The following is a 17568-nucleotide window of genomic DNA, read 5'->3' as shown; positions in this document are numbered from 1 at the left end:
TGAAATTTCAATGCAGGTTTGGCTGTTCTGATAGTTCTTTCCTGTAACTTCCTGCACTTATACTCAAGAACATTTGCATCTTTCCTTTAACAGTTTCCTGCTAAAGGTCTTGCTTCTACCTTTGTTCTTGCTACATTGTAGGGAGCCAACATCATCCGCTGACTTCTAACACTGGCTGAATCCAGTGGCGGGTTAAGAAATCATTAGGGCAGAGAACTGGTTGTTAAATTTAACAACCAGTTCTCTGCCCTAATGATTTCTTCCAACAACTAGTTCACCAAACTGCTCAGAAAGTTAAGAACCCAAAGTGGTGTCAACTGGCTGAATCCTACCACTGGCTGAATTTTGCCTTGATGGTGGCATCCATCCATGTTGTTCACTGCTTTCAGAAAAAGACTTCTGGGCTGCCTTCTGTTTCCCTGGAGCGCCAGTTCTTCAAAGGCCATCAGGACTGTGAATCAGATACAGAGACCACCAGAACCTTTGATTCCACAGCTGCTGCTCTAACTAGTAGAGTTATAGGTTTCTGCTTTTCAGAAATAACAGGGCCTTGAAGAACAGCACAGAATCCTCCCTTGAGGGAGGCACATTATTTGAATTTTCTTGGGTAGTCCATCTCTACCACTGGCCATTACAGTACCGTGAAGCATGCCCATGGCCTTACTTTTCTTTTCCTTCCCCCAGCCTCCTTTCACGTTCTGTCTTTTTTGAGATGCTAAACCTAGTAAGGCTTCTGAAGGCTTTCTTTCCTGCTGGAGAATATGAATGATCATCCATCATCATCATCATCATCATCATCATCATCACCACATGAAATAAAACCTTGCAAATGTAGAATATTACATTGCTCTCTAGTCTTTGAAAAATGGAAGCTTTTCCTTTTCTCCGTTATGCTGCCCCCCTGCCCAGTTAAGATCACATGCTGGATGCAGTATGTCAGCATCCAATACCGGCTAAACGAAGTGTTCTATTCCAGCTCTCTGTCTCCATGGCAGGGACGTGCAGGTGGTGATGCCCCATCACCATGACAACCTAAACCCCACAGGGAAGTCTCTTGGAGAATGACACCCAGTTGCTGAAACTAGGGATGGGACGTATCTATGGAGATTCTCAGTCATCCAGGCTTTCCCAGAGGTGCTTTTTTCAAGAGGCAACTGGGCTTTCTGGTTTTTCTTTGAAGATGTCCTCACAGTCCTTTTGACAGTTCCAAGAAGGCTCCACACCAATTTGTACCACTCAGCTGACCCTGAGGACACAGATAAACTTCCAGGTGACCTTAATGACCTGCTAAAAGAATGCAAATGTCCAACTGTCTGCAATCCTTCCATTCCCCACCATTCATTCAGAACTGAAGAAGCTTCTTGGATGAGAAGCGAAATGTTTAAAAAAAACAACAGAAAGTCCAATTGCCTCTTGAAAAAAGCACCTTTAGGGATGGGAAGGATCATTGGTGCTCTATGGTAATCCAAAAAAACCCAATTCCAGGTATAGGGGGAATAGGGAATGGCTTTGAAAGGCAGGAGGAAGAGTTTCTGCCAAGACAATAATCAGAGGAGCAAGAAGAAAGTTTATGTCTCAGTCAGGACCCTCTTAGTTCACATAGATAAAAGAAGAGAGGGGGGGAAAGCATATTCAGACTTGCAAGATTCTGTCCCTATAACTATACCAATGAAAGTAGTTTTAGAGCAATTTGGCATTGGTTTCTTAGTCTGGCTCAGTTTATAGGATGACACTAGGAAAAGGTGCAAACAACATAATGAGCAAATAGCAGCTTATTGATAGTTTGGCCCAGCCTAAACTCTGAAAGAGGACAGTTGAAACTTTTGTGATTCCAAGACAGTCACAAAAAATTCCTTCATCACATACTAACAGGGGCGATGGTTCAGTGGCTTAATGTCGCTGGAGATGGTTTACTCTCTAGTGATTTGAATTCTGGTACTGCATGTCAGGGTGAGCTCCTGTTGCTCACCTCAACTTCTGTCCAACTAACAGTTTGAAAGCATTTATATGTGAGTAGATAAAATAGATAGCACTTCAGTGGTGCTCTGTATAGAAAGTCAGATTCCCGCCCTCTGAACCTTCCCAGTTGCAGTGCCTGTTTGTGAGGCAGTTTCCGGGAGGGAGGGACCCTTGGATGACACTGCAGGAAGAGATACTTGCCTTTCTTTCTGGTGCAAAGCCAGCTTGCTCTCTTGTAGAGCACCATGGGAAGCACCTGAGCATTTCCTACAGCCGAGCACATACTTTGGCAGCCAAATGACTACTCTGCAATTGCATTGTAGTCTCCAAACATGTAAAAACACCGTACGCTAATAAATAATAATAATGACATACCAAGAAAACCCCCAAAGTTGGAACAACAGAATCCCATGTGTGGAGGTACCTACAATATACAGTAGCTATGGCCACAGAAGATTTCAATGCAAAACTAGTGAGCTACTAATAATAGCTCCAAGATGAATTATCCAGTCAACTGGGTAATTTGAATTTGTTTTCAAGTATTTTTTCCCAACTTGACATTGTTAAAGCACTGACATTGTTAGTACCAAAAGATTCTGTTTTCTTGATTCTTAGGAAAGAACTATCTAGAGAGCTATTATGAGCTGGTTCATACTAAATTACAATCTCCTTTTAGCATGATTTACTAAATACATTACAGTTAGCTGGAATCACATGCTAAACCACCAACTGTAATTTTCCAGTCACAAACACTAGAGTCATGTAGCAACCCACTTTATGGTTTAGTGTTGCATAAACCATGCTGGAGTTTTACTGAAGTTTTTCCAGCACTTCTCAGGGCCAACCTGGCTTTGTTGTTCTGGTTGTTATTTCTTGGCCTTATGGCTATCTGCAAGGGGTGGGATTCAGATCAGTTCGGGAGAACCCCTTGCTCTGAAGATCAGCTGCCATTTTGCTGTGACGAGCATGTGGGCCTGCCCACCCGTCCCTGCTCTTTACTTCCTTTACTTCCTTTGTTTAGAGCACAGCTGATTCGCGCGGCAGAGTGGTTTGCCGTGCCTCCGCTGTTTTCTTCACAGACACTGCTGTGGAAGGTAAGTATTAGTGCTGGTTTAAAGGTGGAGAGCATGTACTAAGTGCATAATCACTGAACTGATTGTTATACCGATGGAATCCCACCCCCTGGCTATCTGGAATAACTCCGTTTCTTTGTTCTGCACCCACATATATGTTTTCCCACCCAGGAAAAAGCATAATTTTGAAGTTTCAAATTAAGGCAGTGTGGTTTAAATCAGTATTTTTCAACCTTGGCAGCTTGAAGATGTGTGGACTTCAACTCCCAGAATTCCCCCAGCTGTAAATTATTCATGACACCTTCCTTCCTACTTACTTATTTAACCTGCTTCCTGTGGTTGAGATGGATGTAAAGGCCTTTTCTCCAGGGAGATGGTAATGCATTTCAGTTCACTGCAGTATCTTTATTCCCTCTATGATGCTGACTGTAGCATGTTTTTACCAAGGTCAAAATGCTTGAATTTATAGGAGTAAAGATAAATCAACAGAGCAGCACCATGCATTGAAAATTGCTTGTGGGTTCTGAGGATTACTTCAGAATAAATCAGCATGGATTCATTCAAACCCTCATTTGAAATGCAACAGCAAGTGGCAAATAATGATTTTCAGTAAGATCCAGAATAAACAAATGAATGATAATGAATTAACACAACTGGAAGTCAATTGTAGAATTTCTGTCAGTGGATGCTTGCATTTTGTGGTTTTGCATATTGAGAAGGAAAGGGAACTTGACTTTAGCACAGTGAAAAATATCTTGGTAATTTTGTGGTTGGGCTGCTTAAAATTAAATCACAGCATAAGAGAATGATATTTGACATTTATATCTTTCATCATTGTATTTGCTACTGTTCCCAGTGACAATAGTGGTACAATGGGCTTCATTCATTTGTCCATTCAACTTGCAATCCAATGTAATCCTCAAGAAACTCCAACTGTAGAAGAAATGGAACTGGAGGTGGAGTTAAAAGAGAGATCAGCCAAGAATCCCTGTGAGTCTCAATGGAATGAAGTTCAATCTACCTTAAATTCTGTTAATCTTTATCTAACCCCAAGTAGGTGTTAACCATTAGTTGAGAAGATTCTTGTACATATGGTTAGCAGTAAATCAACCATTAGTTGAGAAGATTCTTGTACATATGATTAGCAGTAAATCAATTTAATTGGACCTCCCCTTGTGGACGTGATCTTTCACTCCTGACACCAGCAATTAATAAAGGCACATAAATTAAAGCATAATATAACATAATTTCATAAACATAACCAAATCAAAGCTAAAACCAGCAAATCCACCACTACCCCAACCCCGAAATGGCTGCTGCTTAACACTACAAGTTTCATTGGAAGAGCTTCATTTTCAGCATCTTCCAAAATGACACCGTGAAGAGGCCAGACTGAACTCAACCAAGACGCTGCTCCAAAAAGCAGGTGCTATCACAGAAAAGCAGCCCAACTGTATTCTGTATCTTGGCTTTTCCCACTTCATGGAAGTGAACTACTGTCAGCAGCTTCTCCTGGAACAAACAAGTCCGGTGGGTCAATTCAGGTTGGAAAATAGACTCCTGTAGCTCAAAGCCACATAGGGCTTTATTAATCAGAACTTGCACTTTGACTGCATCTAGAAGCCAACTCAGGACCTATAGCATAGGGATTAATGTGCATTCGTGACATGTGCCCACCAGTTAGCAGATTACTGCTTTGGAAACTAATTGCCGTTTCTGCAATGGTCTTTTTAAAAAACCCTCCTGTAGAATGGATTGCAATAATCCATATGGGTGGTAAGGAGAACATATCACTTGATTAAGTCCTCCTGATTATCTTTGAGGAGCACAACCATAAGTACTACTCTAGTTTTACGGCAAGATTACATTAACAGCTTCTTGCAACACTTCTTCCTTCTTTCTTTTTTTTACTGTCCAGAAAAGTAGGGAGGCTCCCTTTTGAACATTTCCCATGCCATCCCCCTTCTGTGGGATAAGAAATCTTTTATATGAGAGTTGTCCAGTCTGTGGCTCTTCCTGTTGTGTCCCAAGGTCATTCCCACATACTATCTGCTCCTGTAAAGCTGCAATGGGTATATCAATCAGAATTGTGGAAAAGACTGCCCCCGCTTTCCTGGTCACGGCTTCCACTTATCAGCATGAATCAACAAGGACCCCAAAGTTGTAGTCCTGCTCCTTCAGAGGAAATGTTTCCATGTGTAGGTGCAAGACAGGTAGTCCTTGACTTATGACCACAATTGAGCCCAAAATTTAGGTTGCTAAGCGAGACAGTTGTTTTGTCCCATTTTACGAACTTTCTTGCCCAGCTGTTAAGTGAATCACTGTAAAGTTAGTAACATGGTTGTTCAGCGAATCTTTGCTTCTCTATTTGACTTAGTTTGTCAGAAAGTTGCAAAAGGTGATCACATGATCCCAGGACACTGCAACCGTCATAAAAATGAGTCAGTGGCCAAGCGTCGATAATGTGGCCATGGGGGTGCTGCAACAGCCTTAAGTGTGGAAAAAGCAGTCATAAGTCACATTTTTCATTGCCCCTGTGACTTTGAATGGTCACTAAACAAACTATTGTAAGTCAGAGACTTACAATACCTGAACTGGGACACAAAAGAAACCATGCTGCACAAGTAACCACTCCATCTTTATTTGGCTTATTCTCTAATCAAATAAATAGGAACAACACATGTTTTTTCCCCCCACTGCAGCATTTTAGTAGTATGAAGAGTGTAGTGTGCTTCTTTTGCTCCAGCAACAAAAGAAAGAACTAAAATGATCAAAGGAATGAAGGGAAATTTGCCAATTGTCGGTGACAGTCAGCTTTACTAGAACTTTCAAATCAGTGGTTTCGGTGTCATCCAAGCAACACTGACAAGAACGTTATAATTTATCCTCACTGATACGGCAGTGTTATAAATCACTAGCATTTAAGCTCTCTTAGCTTGAGCACAATTTCTTCATACAGAGGCATCAATGTGGAATGTGTCATTAAACAAAGAAATGAACAAATAGTCATTATTTTTTATATATTTTTATTTTAGTACTGTGGAAAGCTCAGTTGAAAGATACAATGAAAATAAAACAAAACATGAAAACTAAAAAAGCACAGATGTAGTTTATGTACATCGATACTGCTTTATTTTTTTACATTATTTATATATGCTAATCGCACTGTCAACAGGTTAAACAGCTTGCATTGTTCCATATATAGCCTTGGTCTGCACCATTGAGTAGCCACTTCAAATTTCAAAAAGCTAAAAAGAAAAGTGATTAATAACTGCAAACCATATAATTCAGTGATAGGAAGAACCGCTTTCATTCAGCACTTCCTATAGAAAACAAAGGTAACTGGTAGAAGGATCACAGCACACTGGTAACAATGGCAATATTCACAGGCTTCGCCACCTTCCAAATTATCTATAATGGCACAGAATACAAGGATTTATCAATAGTTTGCAAGCTAGGCCTGCCAGGGCATATGTTTGCAGAAATAACATTGTGTCCAGAACAATTGTAGGCTCAAATATGTACAAACAGGTCTTTAAACTTATACCTGTAGCAGTATTATTTTTTAAAAAGAATGTAGGCAGATGCTATACAGAGAGCAGCTGATTACGCAGTACTTTAAGACAAAATAGAATCCTATTTTTTTTTGTCCATTCTTTCAGGGCATTTTCGTTCACTATTTTTCTCCTCTGAACATTTTGACTGTTACCTTGAATCAACAGACACTTCCGACAAAGGACATTTGTGTATATTCCTTGTTCCTATCTGCTGCAGTGTATTAGGAATTAACCTGTGACCTAAGTGATTGTTCAGTGCAAAGATAATCCTATCTTAGGCAAAGGGACTGGGTTGAGACAAATCCCTAGGACTAAGATACTACTTGTATGTCTGTTTGTGTACACGTGTGCTTGCACACAGGCACAAACACAAGTATGTGCATGTGCACTCTTTCTGATTTGGTAACCAGCATAAAAAATAATGCATCTTGGAATTGATATAAATAGTAGGGATAAGAGGTTGCCTCTTAACAGAAAGTATAAAATTGCTCCAAGCTGAAACAGCAAAACAGTGAAAACCTGTGCTGGATGACGCCACAAGGGTTCCATGCACCATCTAGGAACGCGCAGCATCTCTTCGAGCAAACTGCTTCCCTCGTCTGAAGGTTTATAGAGAATTAGACAGTGGAGTACCTGGTCCTGGTTCCCCCACCCCTTCCCTCCCACCACAACAGAAACCCCACTTACAAAAATAGTCACATATAAACACCCTGCGGATTGTTTTTATTTTTAATGATAAATTCACCTATACTGTGTGTGTGCGCGCGCGCGAAAATATGGCGAATGCGGCTGCTGAAGAACACGCAGTGAGAACACTTACTGAATTAAGTGTCTTGTAACTTGCTGAACGTGTGATTAACTTTGCCCACTTTATGCTGAGCAGGAGGCTTCCGCTCCTTTTTCCAGAGTTAAGGTCCGGTGATTAGAGGGGGGTCACTGTCTTGTTATAGGCACTAACCTTGAAAGATAGCGTACATATCTATATAGAGACATATCTGTGTATGTCTATATCTATACATAGATATACACGTAATATATTTATAAACGCTGACAGTTTAGCATAACTCCCCAGTGGAGCTTTGCTGACAAATACATCCCCTTCAATGGCTGTAAACAAGTTGAAGAACAAATAATACAAATGATCGGTTTTCACTTTTTGCTGATCTTTATATCTTTCCCTTTAAAGTCTTTGTCTGTTTTGCCCTTTTCGTATTTCTCTTCGTTTGGCTTAGTAACGCTATCATAGGAAGGGGGAGACGTGGTTGAGGAGCTCTCATCTGTTTTCTCTGGACTGGAATTCCCATTAAACCTATCAGAGGTCACGTCTTTGATTGGTAGGACCTCTCCATCTCTGCATTTTTCTTTATTATACATAGAAGTTACTTTTTTAACTTTCAGTTTTAGAAGGAAACGCTTAAAAGCCCGCTGGATGATGGTAGCGGACACCTCCTCCTGCTTTCGCTTTAATGTGGTGGTGATTGGTTCGTATGAAACTTTGGATGGATTGGCTGCCATGAAGCGGTCTTCCATTTGCACTCTGAGTAAATCCATTTCTTCGCTTTCTCCCAAGACACGCTTTGTAAAGGCAAACAAGATGTCGAGGCAGTGGATTCTATCACCACTCACCATGGGCAGGTCCATCGAAATTAGCTGAACATTGTTTGGTTTGGCAATCAGAAGAGGAGGATCCAACGAAGCAGCAAAATCAGAAAGTTTACTATATTCTATAAATTGGGATGCATCTGGATCGAACTTTTCCCAGACTTCATAGAACATCTCAAAATCATCCTCACTCAGAGGTTCAGCACTTTCTTCAGTAGCCACACTGAAGTTCTCCAAAATGACAGCAATATACATGTTGACTACAACTAAAAATGAGATGATAATGTAGCTGACAAAGAAGAAAATCCCAACCGAAGGATTGCCACAGTCTCCCTTGACTGAGCTACCCGGATGGTCTATCTCAGGGTCGCAGTCTGGAGGCCCGCTGTTCAGGATGGGCGCTAGCAAGCCATCCCAGCCAGCAGAGGTGGTGATCTGAAAGAGGCAGAGCATGCTGTTGCCAAAAGTTTCGAAATTGAACAAGTCATCAATGCCAACTTCTCTCTTCACGTAGGCAAAGTTGGACATTCCAAATATGGCATAGATGAACATGACCAGGAAAAGGAGGAGACCGATGTTAAACAAGGCAGGGAGAGACATCATCAAGGCAAAAAGTAGGGTGCGGATCCCTTTTGCACCCTTAATTAGACGCAGGATTCGACCTATCCTGGCAAGTCGGATCACTCTGAACAGAGTAGGTGATACAAAATATTTCTCAATAATTTCTGCAAGGAACATTCCTGCAAAAGGAAAAAAAATTTAAAGTGACATTTTTACAGCACCCATTATTTCTCTTTACTTTATAAAGCAGAAGCTGGGCATTAAGCACACATGAAAATTAAAATATTTTAAATGATTACTAAATATAAACTGCTATGTAAGTCCAAAGGAAACATATTGATTAGATGCTGGCATGTTGAAAAAAATTAACAAGCAATAAACTTAACAGTTAAGAAAAATTAAGACTGTTAATCTTCATTATCTTAGGCAAATTCTAAAACAATTGATTTGCAAACATAAGAAAATGTGTAAAAATTATTTGGCTCTGTCAGGGAATTGCACAACCAGTGTCCAAATAGAGTCAGAGATGCTGACATGAACTTGTAGTTTTATATAATTTTACATTTATATTTACAGTAAACAGGATAGTCAGGCACCTCGCTACATCATGAAGTAAATCATGAGGAAAATCACAGTACAGCATATAAAGCACACAGAAGAAAAAGGTGGGAAAAAGGGAAACTCCCCCAGCAACCAATCATAATGTAGATGGCCTCATAAAGGAGCCCTCCCCCCTCCACTCTCCAACCAATCAACTACAACTGTGTGTTCTGGCCCATTATACACTTTACTATTCCAGCTACTACATTAAATATCTTTACAGGTTCGCTAGTCTGTAATTTTAAATTTTTCTATTAGAAAACTTTGATTGCTGTATAAACAATATCTGTTGAGGTTAGATAAAGAGACAAACTTTTGATTCTTGGATTTATTTCATACATAGAAATACCTTCATATTTTGCCCAATTCTTTGGGATAACATTCACAAAGTTTTCTTGGCAATATTACAGAACCACTGTATTATTTTTTCAGAGGTATTATTATTATTATTATTATTATTATTATTATTATTATTATTATTATTATTATTATTATTATTATTATTATTATTATTATTATTATTATTTAGTTTAGCCTAGAACCCTGGGATTTCCTTCTAAATAAAATCAATCCTTCTTAGCTTTTGAAGTCAGCCAAGATTAGTTAGTTACTACCATATCATCCACTGAGGATGTAGTTGTACCTGACAAAACTTACAACATCAATCACAAAATACCCCACAGTCCTCCCTACCCTCTCAGATGATCTTTGTCTTTCTTCTAGGCAGAGGAACATACTTTCAAGCAAGGCGCTGGCTATAGTCACCACCATTGCTGAGATTTTAGCAAGGGCTATTCCTTGCATTAGATTAGAAGTACAGATTATGCTTCTTTTGCCTTGCAGCATGGAATCTCCAATTAAAAAAAAAAGCAAAGGATCTTTTAAAAAACCAAGAAAACCATAAAAAAAAACCCATGATGATATGTAAGGAGGTGCTCGAGAGCAAACTGGAACTTCAATACTTCACATAATTTCTGTTCAATGTATTTCAGACTCTCTTTAAATAGTGTCCACCAACACAGAGAGAATCAGTTTGGTGTAGTGGTTAGGACACTAAGACAGAACCTAGGACCATTAGTTCTAGTTTCATCTTAGGAACAAAACCAACTGGGTGACCTTGGGCCAGTCTTTTGCTTTCAGCCCTAGGAAGTTAGCAAGGGCAAACCACTTCTAAAATCTTGCCAAAAAATCTGCAGGGCCTTGTCCAGGCAGTCCCTAGGAATCCAAACTGAGGCACCCCAAAAACCCCAATAATAAATGAAGATTTAAACCGCTATTTTGTCTCTTGCATGCTCTTCATATCCCTTTTAACTCTTACTATAAAATTGCAATTGCCTGTAGCATGAGCTGACTCAATATAATGCCTAATCACAGATTTTCCTTTTACCTGTCCTCTGATTTACTTAATGCTCTTTAAGACATGCTGTTTAATTGGATTGTAAGATCTACCTATCAGGTGTTCTGGCAAATTATGGTTGACCAGAAGCCAGATGTAATTTAAGAATTACAGCATATGAGAAGGGAAAGGAGAATTCTCAACCTTTATACTTGATTATTAACTATATTAAGAGCTTTGTTGGATCAGAGTGATGGCCTATGGAATATGTATATAATATTCTGGGAATATATATATATATATATATATATATATATATATATATATATATATATATATGTTTTCTTAAGTTTTCATGGTACTTACATGTATGGCCTTCAGCTTTGTTCGGGTATTTTCCACGTCATTATAGTTGTGCTTTTAAAGTTGTAGCAACGTTTCAGCAGAATCTCATCTGAAGAAGCCTGATGATGGCAGATGAGATTCTGCTGAAACGTTGCTACAACTTTAAAAGCACAACTATAATGACGTGAAAATATTCCGAACAAAGCTGAAGGCCATATATATATATGTATATACATATATGGTATTCAGCTTTGTATATATTCAGCTTTATATATATACATATATATATATATGCTAGCAGTTGTATTCTATCACCTGAATCATAGGTAGTTTATCTTAAATTGGCAGCTTCCTGCAAACAATAATGGAAAGTTATTGCTTGATGCATCTTATTGGATATATATATATATATATATATATATATATATATATATGTATGTATGTATGTATGTATGTATGTATGTATGTATTCATTGTAGTTGTGCTTTTAAAGTTGTAGCAACGTTTCGGCAGAATCTCATCTGCCATCATCAGGCTTCTGTATAGTGTTCATCTGTGAGTCAGGCTTTTACAGTGGTTTCAGATTTGATTTTGGGGCAGCCGATTCATCGAAACGTCGCCTAGATACTTCCAATTTTACGCGGGAGAAAACCTGAATAACCAAAGATCCATATATATATATTATGTATATATATATATAATATATATTAATTATATATTATATAATTATTATATATTATATATTATAATAATATATATATTATAAATCAGAATATATATATATATATATATGTGTGTGTGTGTGTGTGTGTGTGTGTGTGTGTGTGTGTGTGTGTATCCAATCTCTCTCTATACAATAAGATGCATCAAGTAATAACTTTCCATTATTGTTTGCCAGAAGCTGCCAATTTAAGATAAACTGCCTATGATTCAGGTGATAGTATACAACTGCTAGCAACCCTGTCCTCCATGAATTTATCTTGATTGCACTTAAATTCAGCAAAAGTCTGTATGTGAAGTATGGCATTTTTCTATGTGTTTCAATATATCATATTGGTCATGCTTATATTTGCCAATTTTTGCCAATTACTATTAACTATTGTTTGAATTATATATAGAACAAACTATTACTGAATCAGGAATCTAAAAAATTAGTACACAATTTTAGTGAATTAGATCACAAACCTATTACTGAATTAGAAATCAAATGCAATTTAGTAAATGAGTTTAGCTATTATTTATTTTTGGAAACAAATGGTTCTTACCTACAATGGAGAGAATTACAACGACAAAATCAAAAATATTCCAGCCAATGGTAAAATAATAATAACGAAGTGAAATCAGTTTGAGTATACATTCTCCAGTGAAAAGAATTATGAATACCAAGTTAATCCTGGATAAAATAATTTCCATTTCTTTACTTTGGTCATCTGTTTCAACCATCATGGTGACCATATTAAGGCAAATAAGAATCATGATGCTGATGTCAAAGGCTTGTTTGGTTACAAAGTCAAAAACTAATCCTTGAAATTTATTCTGTAAAAACAAAAAATAAAAAAAATATTAATATTGCAAAAATAGTTTTCTTTAGCATTGGATTATTTTTCCTTTATCGTTTGTTTTACTAATGTTCATGCCCTTTTGGGAATGGATGACTATACTAAGTGGGAGAAAACAAAAGAAAACAAAAAAATCAAACCTTGAATCAAAATCCTAAATTTGATAACACACCCTACAATTTCAAGCATTTCATTGCCCACATACCATTACAGTAAGTGCATTCTATATTATTTTAAATAAGATGTTAAGAGTTATAAAGCGTGAACTGAGAGTAGAAAATATAAAAAATAGAAATCCTTACCCCTGGTCTTGGTATCGGCTTTTGTGGTTTTTTGGAACCCAGCTTTTTCATTGCATTGTAATATTTTTTCTGTTCCTCTGTCATAAAAATGTCTTGTCCTCCAAAGTAAAGAAATAAACCAAATCTAGTTACGCAACATGTTTGCAGACTGATTTATGTAATGATGGGGAAACACGTTTTAATCCATTGATAATAATACTACATTATCACAATTCCGCATTACTCCAATATCATATCATATTCACTGGCCTGCGTCTATTTCTAGGCCAAATAAAAAGAACTGGTTTGAAGTTTAAGGCCTGGAAGAGTCTTAAGAAATTGTTTCTGTTTAATATATTATACAGTGAATAACTTTTTAAATCTGACCTTGCCCTTCAAAATATGGACAGTAGGTTCACAAGGTAAGATTTCTTTTTTGGCTATGAGATCAAAGAATATATAACCATTTTTGCTGGTCTATATTTGGTAGTAGCAATAGCAATAGCACTTTGATTTATATACCACTTCACAATGCTTTATAGCCCTCTCTAAGCGGTTTACAGAGCAAGCATATTGCCCCCAACAATTTGGGTCCTCATTTTACCAACCTCAGAAGGATGGAAGGCTTCCAACCTTGAACCAATGAGAATCGAACTGTTGAACTGCTGGCAGTCAACAGTCAGCAGAAGTAGCCTGCAGCACTGCATTCTAACCACTGTGCCACCATGGCCCTTAGTAGAAAGTGGAAGAAGAATTAAAGGTTTCTCTTTTCTCTAGTTTTGCTATTGGATCGTTTTAATAGAATTGCTGCAATGATTTCATTGTTTTAATTTCTGAAATATAGTTTTGTTAGCTGTCCAGGGAACATTTATAAATATAGAATATTGTAGAATAAATTTAAGAAGTTAGAGCAGGATTGGCTAAACACTTCCTGAAAGACCAGGTTTATAATCTAGGAAAGTCTTTCTCCACACCTGTCTTTGTATCCCCAGTGCCAAGAAGCATGTTTGCAGAATTATGCCTGCTGTACCAAGCAAGCAACCTTTCGGTAAAGCTTAAACACAGGCACAATTATTTATGTCTTGGTTGTGTTTAGAGTACTGCAATATGCCGTGTGTGAAACAATCTTTGTCCCAAAGCAATTAATGTAAAATGCAGCAACTTTATTGTTAAACTGCATTAGTTTCAGCTATCCTATGGGCAGAATTTACCACATAAGAGTTTAATTTTTAATATGCTGAATGGTTTAGGTCCTAATGATCTGTTAGGAACCTTTCTTGTTATGAACTTGTTTGGATTTTAAGATCTGCAGGAGATGCCTTTTATGGATACCCTTATTTAAAACACGTCCCCTCCCCTCAGTTATGTGAGTGAACAGGGTCTTTCATGGATCTCTTAGGAGTTGTCTTCAGCCCCTCTTCTCCTTCTGCTTTTAGAAAAGGAGTTAGAATTCATTTCCTTTTAGTGTTTTCTCTGATTCAACCATTTATATGTCTAGTTTAACTGTGCTTTGATTTGTTGATCCCTTTTTAGTTTTGGTTTTATGCTGTTACCCATCCTGATCATCATTTTGAATAATAAATATGCTTATTAAATAAATACATCTACTCTCCTACCATGAAATTAATATTCCAAATACAAACAGGCAATTTATTGTAAAGGTCATCAAGATAAGACCACATGCTGCACTGAATTATAAAGTCCTGACCCCATCTCACCCCATCATCCATAAATCTACAACTTTGAACAAACTACACTTTCTCGACTTAAGTTGTTGTGTTGGAATCATGCTCAGGACCGCCCCCACTCCCCAGTGAAAAGATGTAATATAGTAACATAATTTAGAAGAAATGAGTTTTGTCTACTCTTAGTTCCTTAATGTTTTTCCCTGTTTTGTAAATCAGTACATAAAAAAACATTTAATTTCTTTACTTTCATGTTGGTTCCTGCGCTGAAAGTGAAGATGTGTTTGGGGAGGAAGATTATAGGTAAAAAAAAGAAATAAACTAATAATGGTGACATTAGTATAGCTAGCAGGAAACTTGGGATGACAAGATAGTAGTATTTATATATTTAAATATATATTGTTTTAACATTTTATGGGGGTTTCTTATATATTTTTTTATTGTAGATTTTACTTCCAGAGCATAGAGCAAACACTTTAAATACTTATCTTCTTTTTTTGCTGATTGAAATTATCTATAATGACACCGATGAAGAGGTTTAGGGTAAAAAATGATCCAAAGATGATGAAGATAACAAAATAAAGATACATATATAGATTATCCTCATAATAGGGTTGTTCTTCTACCTACAAGACACAAATCAATACAGTATCTTAGTACAATCACTTAAGGCAGGCAGTAATCAAATTCTTTTTTTTTTTTTTTTTGTAAATTTTATTTGAGTTTTCACAAAGAGAAAAAAAATACAAATAAAACATCTTTTTTGAAAGTAGCATAATCCCTGGTTACATTTCTTTGTACAGACACAAATTCAGGTTCATGCTCATTTTTATATTCTATTCCATATCTTATTACTATTTTACATTTTCTGCATAGCTTCTCCCCTCTTTTAATTTTCTCAATTTTATTTTAATTATCTCATCTCAATTCAAATCATTGTATTTATATTTTTTGTCTGTCCTATTTCAATTATCTATTATCTTTTCTCATTAAACAAAATTTCTCCTGTAGTTACTGATTGGAGTATGATGCCTTTATATCTTTTCCCTAAAGTTGTAACATTCAATATAATACATAACTTCCATTCGGATTCTGCTTGGTACATTCTTAAAATACACACTGTATTCTTAAAAAAAGAAAAAAATTATAAATGTATATAATTAAAACAGCATTTCATTCCAATTCAATTCTATCATTAATATTAATATTCATTAAAGTCTTAACATCTTTAGCATTACTTTTCAATTAAATATCATACTTCTATGGGAACAATTATAAGCTTTCCATAGTTAATTCCCCCCCTTCACTTATATTTTATAAAACATTAACTAATTAAAATGTTCCCGTTCCTTCCTAATTCAATTTTCTCATTTATTTTATTTCACTTATTTTATTCACAAACATTTCACTAAATTACACTAACTATTTTATCCCTCATTTTAATCATACGTTGTTTCCAATTTTCTAAAGTTATTTCTATTACTAATATAACAATACAATCTTATGTACCTTTACAGAATCCCTTTTTCAGTTAGATTTTCACCCATTATCTCTAAATAGGTCCTGTTTCTCTATATCTTGCTCCGGTCCTTTGTAACTTCTTTTCCTTTCCCTCTTCCGTCTCTTCTTCTCTCTCCCCCTTTTATCCCCTTGTCTCTCTACCTCTATTTCTCTCTTCTGTATTCCCTTTTTCTGTTGGTTTCCAGTATTATACTTATTTTTCGAATAATTTTTCTTTTCTTTGGTTGTTTTTTTAAGTCTTAAATTCTCCATTCTCTTCCCCCCCCCCTTTCCTTTTTCTTCCCCACATAGAATTACTTGTTCATTAAAGATGGCTTCTTCTTTGTCCCAGTCTTCTTGTTTTGCAGTCTTTTCTTGTTGTTTCTCATAGTTCCAAATCTCCATTTCTAAGAATTGAAAAACGAAGCCAAAAGAACCCTTCCCTTCTTGTGCATCTTTCTTGTACTTTTTAAGTTCCATTTTCAATTCATCCAGAAGTGGTGCCATTGTATAAATTTTTAAACAACCACCCGATTGATTTTAGTCATTCAAATATAATAACCAAAAATCCAAAGATCACCAAATAATCCAAATACACGCAAGCTGTTTCTTTTTTTCACTTTCTCTTCCTGGAGTTACTATTTAGTTGCAAAGTTTCAGTTAAAATGTATCTTTTAGAAGTCTTGTTGAAGTTTTACTTTAGATTCTTTTTAATTCCAGGCAGTCTCCTCCCTCTTCCAGATCCTGCCCTTATTCTTTTTCTCTCCCTTCCTGCTTATGAAAAAAAAGTTTTTAATGTCCAGAAATCTTTATTATCCCTTTGGCATTTTGTTTTATTTTCAGCTTAATTGCCTATTGATGTCAAAGTGGATTTTTCCGATTTCTTATTTAAGTCTCTTAGTTGTCAGTATAGGGAAGGAGAGAGAAGAAGAAAAAAAGCCAAACCTTTCCCTTTTCACTTTCCTTCACTGCTTCCGAGTCTTCTTTGGGAGCAATGTTATTTTTTGTAAGTTTAAATTCCAGGGTACCTTAGTTGTTGCTTTTACAATTAGCCCAGTCAGCCAAAACTTTCACTTCTTATCTTCCTCCTGCACATTCTTTTCCGGTCGAATTCTTCTTTGTGGTGGCCATTTCTGACCACCACTGCAACCGCCTTCGGGAAAGGGAGTAATGGCCAGCTGAGGAGGAGAGATGCGGCTTTCCTCGACCCTGCTGGTGGTCTCCCCCCTCTTCACCACCTCTACGGGGTGGCTTAGCCCCGAAACCAGCCGGCTCCGGGCGCTTCAGCGGCGAGCCCAGACAGAAACCGCGCATGATCGCGGATTTCTGTCTGTCGCCGAAGCCCTTCAAACCAGAAGTCCAGTAATCAAATTCTTTTGTAATGCAACAATTCAGTGAAAATTAGGAATCTATTCCTGTTTCTATCCATGCTGTGAAAGTAGACTTTAATCAAGCAGAAATTCTCCCATATTCAATGTACTCAGGATAGGGACCTGCCATGTTTTCATAT

At 37.1% G+C, this 17568-nt stretch overlaps 1 protein-coding gene across 2 annotated transcripts in view; it reads right to left on the bottom strand.

The window, feature by feature from the left end:
• Positions 1-6685: 6685 nt before the first annotated feature.
• LOC113416548 (sodium channel protein type 2 subunit alpha-like) overlaps positions 6686-17568 on the bottom strand; it is an 83288-nt gene continuing 72405 nt past the window's right edge. For both annotated transcript variants that reach the window (XM_026674510.2, XM_087949808.1), the window contains 4 exons: positions 15047-15184; positions 12895-12999; positions 12299-12569; positions 6686-8931 (listed from right to left, as the gene is read on the bottom strand). In XM_026674510.2, the coding sequence (XP_026530295.2) occupies positions 7739-8931; positions 12299-12569; positions 12895-12999; positions 15047-15184 (1707 nt within the window). In that variant the 3' untranslated portion in view covers positions 6686-7738. The remainder of the gene's footprint in view (positions 8932-12298; positions 12570-12894; positions 13000-15046; positions 15185-17568) is intronic.

Source organism: Notechis scutatus, chromosome 1, assembly GCF_049901735.1.
Source record: "Notechis scutatus isolate UNSWTSFEM ecotype Mainland chromosome 1, rNotScu1.2, whole genome shotgun sequence".
In the NCBI taxonomy this organism is placed as follows: Eukaryota; Metazoa; Chordata; class Lepidosauria; order Squamata; family Elapidae; genus Notechis; species Notechis scutatus.
This window is presented reverse-complemented; position numbering and strand designations above follow the sequence as displayed.